The sequence below is a fragment of the Danaus plexippus genome (genome assembly GCF_018135715.1).
Source record: "Danaus plexippus chromosome 16 unlocalized genomic scaffold, MEX_DaPlex mxdp_31, whole genome shotgun sequence".
Lineage (NCBI taxonomy): Eukaryota > Metazoa > Arthropoda > Insecta > Lepidoptera > Nymphalidae > Danaus > Danaus plexippus.
In genome coordinates, this window is record NW_026869852.1 from 2,121,141 (window position 1) to 2,133,296 (window position 12,156).

At 33.3% G+C, this 12,156-nt stretch overlaps 2 protein-coding genes across 2 annotated transcripts; one reads left to right on the top strand and one right to left on the bottom strand.

Moving 5' to 3' along the window:
- Positions 1-827: 827 nt before the first annotated feature.
- Positions 828-2,523, bottom strand: LOC116772039 (lipase 3-like). Its single transcript, XM_032664061.2, has one exon. The coding sequence runs from the start codon at positions 2,513-2,515 to the stop codon at positions 929-931; it is 1,587 nt and encodes a 528-aa protein (XP_032519952.2). The 5' UTR covers positions 2,516-2,523; the 3' UTR covers positions 828-928.
- Positions 2,524-6,823: 4,300 nt separating this feature from the next.
- On the top strand, positions 6,824-11,648 carry LOC116772187 (uncharacterized). The gene is made up of 7 exons (XM_032664283.2): positions 6,824-6,866; positions 7,660-7,714; positions 7,806-8,136; positions 8,748-8,901; positions 9,106-9,194; positions 9,810-9,895; positions 10,471-11,648. The coding sequence occupies exons 2-7, from the start codon at positions 7,664-7,666 to the stop codon at positions 11,410-11,412; spliced, it is 1,653 nt and encodes a 550-aa protein (XP_032520174.2). The 5' UTR covers positions 6,824-6,866; positions 7,660-7,663; the 3' UTR covers positions 11,413-11,648.
- Positions 11,649-12,156: the final 508 nt, after the last annotated feature.

The window sequence follows — 12,156 nt, forward strand, 5'->3', positions numbered from 1 at the left end:
TTTATTTATGTGTAGGTACGTATTAAAATCTACCCGATGACTGCTGCTAAGGATAGCTTATAATGGTGCCTTACTTCTCTTATTAATAAGTCGTTTTTTTGTATTTTTAATAAAATAAATATTTTAAGAAATATTTGTTACCTACCCGTATCTTAATACTAGACTTAACCTGACTTTTATTATTACAAAAACATTGATAAAGAGTTAAGAGTTTGTGTCAATAATAACTATTAAGTATTAACTGTAACTAGGAATTTTCAAAAAGTATGTCCAAAGACTGGTCAGTTACCGTATGATTTCTTATGCTGAGATTACAGCGTTAACAATTACACATTCATAAATATTCGAAAACAATAGTATTTACGTGGTAATTCTAATAAGAAATGGGAAACGCCTCGTATGTTGTATGTCTTATGCTAAGTATGCTATGCATGCATGCACTGCACTAATTATGTTTTAACGTTAAAGCAATGTTGAGCTGATATTTAAATTAAATACTGATTAGAAAATATACAATAATAGAGTCGTCGACAAAATTGTGCTTAGCATACAGAATACTCACGTAATAATATTAAAAATATAGATAGGTATAACTTACATCGCTTTCATTTAAATACATGTGCTTATTTATTTCTAATAACTTACAGGCATATATTTTTTATGATTTCCTTATTTAACTGGCTTTGTGATTAATATTTTTTTTATTTTAAGTGTAAACAGGTATATATTAGGATATAAGTTATTTATATATGAATAGTGATAAATATATTTATTATATTTGATTTCATATTATTTTTAAAATGATAAAAAATGAAAGAAAAACTGAATAATATTTAAGGACGGATTTATTATGCAGCAATTAGGCAGCCATGAAACATTTGAAAATAGGTAAAGTTATTTATAATAATACTAATAAATTATTTAAAATCTAGTAGGAGTGGCTCTTGATGGATTCGATGAGTCTTTTGTAGACCACCTGAGGGGCGTGCTTAGAGAACTGGAAGTCCATGTGGCTGAAGTGTTCCGTCGGCACCTTGAACAAATCTCTGACGTCTGGTAGCTCTGCGTGTAACCTTTCCACATCCTTAGGATGCGCCAGCCAGTCCTCCTCGCTGTAGTACAGAGCTACCGGCACCTTGACCTCCGTCATGTTGTATCGAGGAGGCTGGTGTTGTCCGTATATCATGTTGTTAATGTCTGTTCCGTAGTCGTACTTCCTCAATCCCTCAGAATCCACAGCCTGACCGTATTGCTTGATCTGTCTCGTGGAAGCTCCCGCAGGTAAGTGTCTGACGATGACGGGGACCAGGTCGTATTCCATGTCTGAAGTGTCAAAACCGGAAACGACGAAGTTGACGTTCGAGCAAACAAATTCGCATTGAATTTCTTTCTTGCACATGTTCCCACCGATGGTGTGTACGACCTCCTTGCTTGGCTTGAATTCGCCGTGTCCGAGTTCCGTGTGTAAATTGTCGTAGAAGCGGCTGCTCGGGGATATCATTCTCATGAGAGGACTGCGGACGTGATTCATGTAAACCATCGGAGCCATGGCGAACATCATAGCGATCTTCTCTCTATACTCTGGACGAGACGAAGTCAAGGCGAAGAAAGCGGTCGTGCCCTGGGAGTGTCCGACGTAAAACAGCTTCTCTTGTTTCGAGGATTTTAGAACATAATCGATCATTGTTGGTAAATCATGAAGGGCTATCTCGTCGATGCTGAATCTCCAGAAGTCGGGATGGGAGACGTGCTTGCTGACATGGTGTCGGGAGTATTTGCTACCTCTGATGTTACCCAACCATACATTGTATCCAGCATCAGCGAGAAGGTAGGCCAGTGAATTTTCAGGACCCATCAGTAACCAGTCGTCGGCACTTCCTAGAAGTCCGTGCATGAGAAATACGGCCGGACGATTCTTAATGTCCAGTGTAACTTTTCTCGGTTGGATTCTGAACAGTGTAAGGATATAACCGTCATCTGTTTTGACAATGTGTTCTTCGACTTTATAATTATGCCGTCTGATGAGTTCAGTGGCGTTAGAGTTGACGTCTTCCTTCCTCGTCAGCTTGTTGAAAGCTTCGTGGTACCTTGTTTTGTCTTCTTCGGTGACATGTTGCATGGTTTGATAGGCGTCGATAAAGATACGTTCGATATCTTTCTTGTTTGTCACAGGCGATTTGGGTCCAGCGGCTATTTGGACTCCCTGCCAGGCGATAACATCACCATATGGCATTTGATCGCCCTGGTTGATAACTGCTGACAAAAGTGGGGCGTTCCAATCCTTTCCACTTCGGTATGATGATGGCACGTCCCTTGACTTGTCATCGCGTTCTTTGGTTTCCTCGGACGAGGAATCCCTGCGGTAGTTGATCGGGTGTTTCGAAGGAGCTTGATCGTAGTAATCTAGCGGAGTGACGATCAGACCGTCTAAGTCGGGGAGGTAGGGTCGCCTGAAGATGCTACCGGCTGTACCTCGGAGCAGGGTGACGCAGAGGAGGAGGTAGATGGCCCTCATTTTGCCAGTATCAGTTTGATAAAGTTTGCTTCTCACACGCCTTATTTATATAAAATATTCTGCAGATACAGCAATGACGTTCGCATTGTAAAACGCCAAATTGCTTTTTAGTATTCAAAAAGAAAAATACAAGTAATTTATTCAGGATTTCGTCACATACTAGATTTTATTGAAATTACAATATAAGTATAAAATGTTTAGTACATATGATGCGTTAGGGTTTGTTAACAACAAAATAGACGTTAGTAACACTCTTTTTTTGGCTTCATCCCAGACGGGTAAAAGCTTGCATTTACTTGTGTATTCGGTTATTCGTAATGTGATTAATGGCGTCTATTTAATATTTTACAATTCACAACATACATACAGACTTCAAGTATCTACATTTATAAGTTTTACCTCTTTTGACTTGCTTGGTGTTTATGTTGCTGTCATTGTATTAAAATAGTTTCGCCTTGTACTGACCGGGAAAACATAATATAACGAATTTATGATTTTTTTCTGTCATAAAATATGTGACTAATTAGAAATTTATTTATATGTAGTCCTGTAAAAGAAAGAAAAAATACATTATAAAATTTATCAAAAAACTTTGTAAAGGTGTACATTATAGTTAGCTATTATAATTTATATAATCATAGTACAAGCTTGTATCGTGAAACATATTGACAGAGTCTTAGTTTTTTTCTGGTAAATCTTTATGTTGATGAACGTAGATTTGAAATGGTTAGTGTTTTTTTGTGAAAGTAAACTGGAACTTTTGGTTTTAAATTTATTTATTGAATAAAAATAAAAATAACAGTGTTAAAAATAACATTCAATTATTTTCCAGAATTTTAATAAAAGTTAACGATGTGACAGATGACTACAACATAAAAAAATGTTTACATTTAAAATTGCACAACTGTCAATTACGCAGTTTGCAATGCAACTATTTGTTATTAGTTTTTAAAACATATTCATAACGTTTCATTTAAACTTTAAATTTGAAATAATATATTTAGAGCCGCTTTTTTTTAATTAGACACATTTTGTATGAATACCTTGAAATAAATTAATAAAATTTTATTAATTTACGAAATAAAACTCCAAACATATTGGAAAGTGTAGGAGCTTAATAGATTAATCATAGACAAAAATGTTCACATCACATATGAAAAGAACTGATACTCTTACATCGGTAGAAAACTGACTTTCAAATCAATAAAACGTCATCGAAATTTGTCGATCCATTTGAGATCTGCGATGCCACAAAGACATCGACGTCAAGCTTACACACCCCTCTTTTTTCTCCAGCACTTAATTTTAGTATGTAATCGTTTTAAAATTTCAGTTATCTTTTTAAAGTCAAGTTGTTTTAACAAAACATTTTTTATTCTTTCTTTATAGTTCTAGTTTGCATGATCATACTACATACGGAGCGTTTTTCGTTTTTCATTCTGTAACCGTTGATATATATGTGCAATGCTTTATCGATGAAAAACTGATTGTTTTCAGTACTAATCATACTGGTTATAAATACTTTTTGTTAAATTATTTATTAATTAAAAAAATAAATGATATCAAATGATAAATTTATGCGTTATTTTTACTTATAACTATCATTTTCAAGTATTTCACTTCTGTAATAATATTTATCTCTTCGTCGAGGTTTAACAACGTTCATGGAATAAGTTTTTTAATTATTTAGTTATTCCTATTTAATTTGAAAATACAACATTTTATAAGCCATCACGCATTTTGTTAAAATTATTATAAATGAGTTAAATGATTTATTGATAGTAGGTATAAATGAAGTTTATTGTTTAATTTACAATAGATTAAAAATGTTAATGAGATATAATGAACAGTCTGGGTTAAAAACTCTTTTTATAAATATCCGCTAGCTTTAACTCGAGTCTTCGTCTTCAACTATAGTAATTGTTTTTTTTTTTTTCATCCAAGTTCTTTCATAAAAAGTAATTTCAATGAATTTAATTAATTACTTCCTCGTGTTAATGAGATATTAATGACAAACTGGAAAAAGACGGACAGCAATCTGATCCTACAGGAATTCAGCTATTACTTTTCAACAACCTTAGTCCAGGTTTGCAGACTCACACTACAAACGAAGCGTTTTCCGTTTCTGATTTCAGGCTAATCTAATGGAATCCTAAATGTAACATAAATATTATTCAAACGTCAATATTACGTAAGGTGTGTACTTTGTACGTATAAATTTTAAAAACTGATGACAATACACAAGCTCACATACAATATTAATAACATTGAATACAAATTCTGACTTAAATCATTTTCCATAGTTTATTACAGGATTTATTAAATGATATCAATAACCTGCTTAGAAATTTACATATAATTGGCTTATATTGGAATTACTTTACTAGTTTAGTTGGCGATTAAGTTAAGTATGAAACCGTAACAGGAACAAAACATACATTAAAAATTGTATTCTAGCACAAGTATTGTTCCTACTTCACTCTATTTCAACTTGTTTGTATGTTTAATTGTAGTTAGTTTGAAGGTTACATAAGTTACGGTGTCTTTCAAACTTTTATCTCATTTATTAAGGGAGTAGACCACTACATAATATGAATTAGACATATAAAACTTAAAAAATATATATATTAAATATTTAGAAAAATAAAATTATTTTTAAATATGCGTGGAATAATCTAAATATTATTGTGGTATTTCTTTTAATGCCCGCAATTAGAAAATTATATTTTTAATTTAAAACTAATATGGAAACTTTGAATAACTCAATTAATTTAATTAATTCTTCCTTCAGTGTTGCCACTAAAATAAGTATCATTACATAAAAACAATACAGCCTGTCTATAATATACAACAAGAGATAAAAAATATATAGTGGTGTATGGAGTTACAATACAAGTAAAACCTTTTTAGTATAAAAGTCATTTGAAAATATATTCGATTACAGAATTATAAGCCGTGTTTAATAATAGGAAAAAATGGCGATAAATGGGAGTTATAAAGAGGAATTAATAGTTTACAAGTTAGCCAATATCATTCTATTACTTGGTCAAAACATATAACGCAGAGCTAAGTATAGGAAGTTAAGATCAAATGAGTGAAAGATAATATAATTACAGTTCGGTAAGCATCCTACGCCCCACTCTTCAGTACGCAGACGACATGAGACAGGTGGATGAAAAAACTTTTAAATTGCACTTGTAGTCTTCTTTTTCTTAGTCTAATTCTTCTTCTTAGTCCTATGTCCCCTAGGTGGGTTAAAGAACTTCCACAGTACGCCACCATCCCGTTCGGTCTTGAACTTAGCCTTTCATGTCGATCCAAGTCTTTAAGATGTTTGTGGCCTCTGCAATGCTCGTCCGCCGTCAGGTCTGCTTAGGGCGGCCAAGTTTTCTCTTTCTTTGGGGAGTCCAGCGTAGGGCTTGCCTCCGTATATGTTACGGGTCCCTTCGGAGCGTGTGGCCGATCCACTTCCACTTGCGACGTTTGATTTGCAGGTCAATCTGTATCTCACCGCAGCGTTCCCACAGATTCACGTTGGAGATTTTCTCGGGCCAGTAAATACCGAGAAAACGGCGAAGACACCATTTGACGAAGATCTGAGGCCGATGCGAGATGTCTTCAGTAACTTCCACGTCTCGCATCCCTATAACAGCACGGTATCGACATTGGACTGGAATATTTTGAGTTTGACTCTCCTGGTCAGTTTCCGCGACTGCCACACCTACAGGACGAAGTTGCGCGAAGGCTGCTCTTAATTTGGCGATTCTCGAAGCGATGTCCTCTTCGGTCCCTCCACTCTAAGACACTATGCTTCCGAGGTAGGTACTTGTTTTCTTGTTTTCTTCGATTTGTAAATAGCCTCAAATTTTAGATGGTTGAATTGATGATAGCTGGTTTGTCGGATTGCTTAGTATGACCTTCTCATTTCTCACAGCAGTTTATCAAGAAGTTACTCAACCTTTGATGTAGAAGCTCTAATCTTCTACTTATTGCATTCTAAATAGTGCCTTCTTCTACCTTCTATTTAGTCTCTAAAATTGCAACCAAACAAGAATCAATTACTAAATTTATAACTGAGGAAAATGTTAGCTGAGAATTGATCGAGTGCTTTCGAGAGTCAAAGCCTTATTTTACACAAGTCCTCGAAGCACCTGAAAGAAATTAGAGAAGATATCAAATTAACATCTTTTTGTTTGTAGTATAAATGTTTTTAAATTAAATTGGTTACAGAGTGTACAATGTTAATATGTAATCTTAATATACTTTTATCATTTGTGTATTAGCGGATTGATAATGTGTTACGACAGAAAACAGACCGTGTTGCTGGGACTTTATCGGCGGTGATTGAGAGGTAAGTACGGTCATGCAATTAAATATTATTAATAAAAAATATATTATCTTTGCGAGTTATTTATAGATAAGACGATAATATCTGGTGCTGAATGTTTTAGTGTAGTTTGTAAAAACGTTTAATTTATATAGAATGTTCTATAGTCTATACTATTAACAATAATATAAAGGTATTGCTATTTACAAGATTGAATTATTACAAAACATTTTTAAGTATTTATGTAAAACTAGTATATACTAAACCTTTGATTTTATTCATAATGAGTGTTTTAGATTTAGATATCAAGACAGTTTTACTTATTTTATATAAAACTATACGAAACCGTCGACGTCTTCAACTTTGTTTGATACAATAACAAATTTTTTGTAAGTTCAGAAACACATGTTATGAACACGTAGTTCAAAAGCTATGTTTTAAAATTTCTATACTCTTTGGTTATATATGTATCTAAACAGCCAACCGCGTAAGAAAAAAAGTTTAGAAAATTTTATAGAAATCCCCACGCACATCTCTATCATTTTTTTTATCTAGATAGGGAATTGTAACTGCTGTGCCAATAACAACCGTGGCAGAGTGTTTAAAATATTGTCCTATTCTATTAATATGTTCTGCTCCTTGATTTTCTGTTTTTCTTTTAAATATACACTATGACCATTTCTACAATCGAAATGCCACCATCTTAAAACCACCATCAAACTAGAACGCCTGCCCCGCCTATAGTTCCTGAGATATATATATATTTTATTTATTGAAAGAAAATGTTTGAAAAAATAATATTACGGTCCCATTACAGAAACATGGAGGGTATTAAGTTCGACGAAGCAAATGTTAGCACAAAACTAGCGGAGGTAAAATGAGTTAATTTAAATTAAGTATATACTATTAATATGTTCTTTTTAGACTAGCTAAAAATTTTATTTAAACTATTCCGCATTTAAGGAGTATTTGAAGAAAAATCCAATATTTAAATCAAAAGGATTCGCCGACAGTGACAGATTCACGTTAAACGATCACAAAAACACAATATACTATAGTAATTATACAAGGAACCTCGGGGCTGTGGTGTTGACCAAAGATGTAAGTGAACTTCCATTAAAATTGATGAACCTGGCCAAGAAAATTGAGGAGAATGTCGAACTTTTCTGCCAATTGGAACTGTTACTGCGAAAGATCCCCTTAGAAGATACAGAGCGCATAGATTTGAAACTCATGACACAAAACTTTATGTATCACAGTTCGTTAAAAAGCTCCAAGGAAGCGACGAGCACAGGTAAGATATTTATCATCATGATTTACTTGTTTTGTAATTTTTTTCTTGCAAATAAAACACTCCAGATAGACGCTATTGCGGATGAACATTTTCTAATTCCCTTATACTAAGTCTGCGTACACTAAATACGAATCGTCTCCCGTTTTACATTCCTTAACCTACCATAACAATAATTTGTTCAAAGATTTACGAATGAAAAATTGTTAACGCTCTGTATTTAATTTAGAGTAAGTACACTGATAACAATTAAATGTTTTTTTTTAACTAACAGAATATTCTTTAACTTGTATGATGTGATTTTGGTTATATCAAGTTGTTTTTATCATCTTAAACTGAGATTCAAATCTGAAATCATTATAAAAATGTTCAACCGTTATGTAGGTAGAGGTAGTTTAAAGCCAACATTATGAAGACTTATATACTTAATTTAGTAAATATCATTTAAATATATATTAGTATAAATTAACACAAAAATAAAAGTTTGAATTTTTTTTTAATTTCGTAATAAGAAATTTAGATGCAAGGAGCGTAAACTGGATTATCAGTCGTAACACGCTACTTGTAATTTTTTTATTAATAGTTAATAGTATATCCCTACCACGTGCTCACAGCTCGTCAGATTACGTTCGAGTCGGCCACGCCACTGGTGGCGCTGGGTTTCATCAGCCAGGTGCTGATGGCTCACATGCCGAAGGTCGTCATTGAATGCACCAAGGAAACAGCTCCCGTCGCCACCCTCTTCATTGAACTTTGTCACCAAGTCGGGTAAATCTAATAAATTTTTTTTGTTTTAATAGCTTCTAAAATACATTTATATAGGTTGTATTATTGATAAAAGGATGAAGTAGTTTATTTTATTTCAAGGTACGAATTATTGTAATATTTCCTCAGTACTGTGCTACTAGATGCGACCCTCCACCTTGAGTTTTGTTCTAATAGGTAAACGTAATACATGTATTAATATTGCAGATTGGAAGGAAAAGTACTTCTAGCGATTTTACCTGAAGTTATAGAAGGCGGTTCCTCCAAAGTGACGATGGATTTTACGAAAATGGGCGGTAAGTTATTGAAATATAAAAAAATTATAGTAATTAGAACAATTTCTATTATGTTAGAATAATGAATGAAGCGAGGGGAACGCTATACTTGCGACTCAGGTCATTCATACACGGAGATGATCTCGGCCACCGAAAGTCCGATCGAGTTGGGGTTTTATTTTGTTCGATTGCCCATTTATCTGCGGTGGTTAATAAAAAAATTAGATTGGAGGACCGATTTCAGTTTTAGGGCCGGAAAATGGAACCCATGTCAAACAAAGGGTTCGGCACCGACACTCTGAGGTCGCTACACTCAACTTGCATTGCATCTAAATAAAACGAATGTTTTCGGATTTACTATTCAAATATAGATTAATATCTTTTCAACTCTTCCGCCTTAGATTGCGAAGTCAGTAGCTTTAAAAATAAAACTATAAGTTTATGTAAATACATACATTATGGTGTCGTCATAGAGTTAAAGTAAGAAAGTCGTATACCTAGTAAATGACTCAGTATAGCTAAAAACAAATAGATAGTTAAAAAAAAAATTACAGGAAATCCAATAACTATCAATAAATTAATTATATTGTAAAAAACTATTAATTGTATAACGATTAACATTTATTTAATTTGTAGAATTTCTGAACGGCTGCGTGGGTGTTGTGAGCGGGAAAAGTGACATCGACTCCGCCGTTGAGTACTTCTTGGACGCGTCCAGTCGAGTATGTAACTTTAAACTAAAAAAATATACGATGCTGGTATTTGGAACAAAAAAACGTTCTTACTTTATCAAATTTTATCTTAATTAATTAAAAAATATTCAACTATCGTAATTCTACATAATTTTTGTTAAATTTTCATTTTAAAATTCACTATTTCTATTTACGTCTGTAAAATAAACTTATGACATTGAAATGATTGTTAAGCAGTTGTTTCTTTGAAGTGCAAAATCTAATAATTAAATAATTTTGAATCAAATGATTTATATAATTGTTCTATTGAATTTTTTTTCTGTGACCCGCTCATTATTCGGTCTAAAAGTCAAAAAGTCAAAATTTTATGTAAATAAAAAATAAAAGTTAAATCACACTTTACTCATACGTACAATTGAATTTTTTTTTATTTACATAAAATTAAAAAAAGCAACATAAACTTATATCACGTATTGAACCTGTTGTTCAACTATCTGCGTGCACGGACAGTCCGTAATCATCGTATTATCTTTTACTAAGTGATCGAGTATAATATTTTTGGCTATTTCTTAGTATTCATATTTGGTATTTCATATTTATTGTAGTATCCCTGGGCGTTGAGGAAGATTTTTGTTCAAGAAAATGCTGTGGAAAGATTCACTACCACCATGACCTGGAAGGAGGAGAAGCAGATGGAAGTAACATCAGCCGGGAAAAGCAAAAGCGATACGGACCGCGAAATATCATACTTCTTTGGGGAAAAAACGTTTCTGATGAAGCCGGGTCGAGATAGCACTGAACATGACAAAAATGTTGTCATCCTTGAGGCTTTTAGGACGGTGAAGGAACTGATAGGTCTACTTGCGAACGAGAAGCCGTTCGCGCTCTCCATCTGGTGCAGTGATATTTCAGAGACGAATGAGCTCACCCACAACGTAGACGCCAGCATCGTGTGGGTCAACGACTTCGCCAACTTCGAAGGACCACCTCGCTCTTCGCAAGCCTTCTTTTCCCTCATCGATATTTACTTCAGTTCTCAGCATATCGAACAATTTCCTGAAATGGCTGAATTGACGAAACTCAAAGAATCGTGGTTGGAACTCAGCGTTGAGCAAAGAAGAGCCGTCGTAAGAGATGCATTGGCAAAAATAGATAGGAACCAGTCCAAGAAAATGTTAGATGTCCTTGATGATATGACGACGGAAATGGAAAGTTTCGTTTACCTCACCAAGAATATGATAGCGACTGGCATTGAACTACAACCGCAAGCGATGATGCCGAGCGCGATGTACGACCACGGGCTGGAATCGTCGATAATGTCTCACATCATAAAGGGCGGTGCCATCCTGCTACACATACCTCCGCGTGATCTGCCAGTAAAAAGCAAAGATATTTCTTACATGTTCTATGATAACTTACGGAACATGGCCGGTCCCGTACTATTTCTAGAGAAAGAGTATAAAATCGGTGACGTGTCTGTTATAAGGCATCCAATCAAAAGATATAAAGTCATTTGGACCAATTTCGGAACGATATTCGCTAATTAAAATATTTTTATAAAAAACAACATTTCATTATTACCTTCAAATGAACTAGGTGTTAGTTTCGAAGTCCTTTTTTATAATAAGAAGTCTTCATATTCTTAATTAAGCATTTGCTATACTTATAAATCATTTTGTAATTTGTAGTTGTTGTGTGATAGAGGAAAATTCAAACTTAGTAATTTTTAGGTTGCTTTGTTTCTATTTATAATTTTCTATACGTATATATATTTTTAACTAGACCAAAACAGATTCATGATTATAATTAAAACAACCATCAAAGTAATAAAAGGTGAATAAAAAATAAAACAGAATTAAGAATGTGTTTGCGTTTTATTAATATCAATTAAATTATGAAATGCATTACAATTTAAATATTTTCAATTATTCTTCTAAAAATATAAGCTCTGGTGAAACTAATATCAGTTATTAATACGATGTGTTCTTTGTGGAAGTCCCTTTGCAACGCATGTCTAAAAGTATAACGCTAAGTTATAAACAAAACTGATTAAAATATAAAAGATATTTAAATAAAACTAGAACAGAAAAAGAAAATTCAATATCCAGACAAATTGTGTATTAATGCATTTATTACTTAGCTCAAGAATTTCTGCTAAATAAAATTTTATGGAATTATTTTATTTGATTTATATGTGGAACGAAAGCAATATTATTGTCTTTGGTTTTGTAATATAATTAAATAAAAAGCTGTTGAGTTTCTTTCTCGCTTTTGTATTTTTTTAGGCAGTT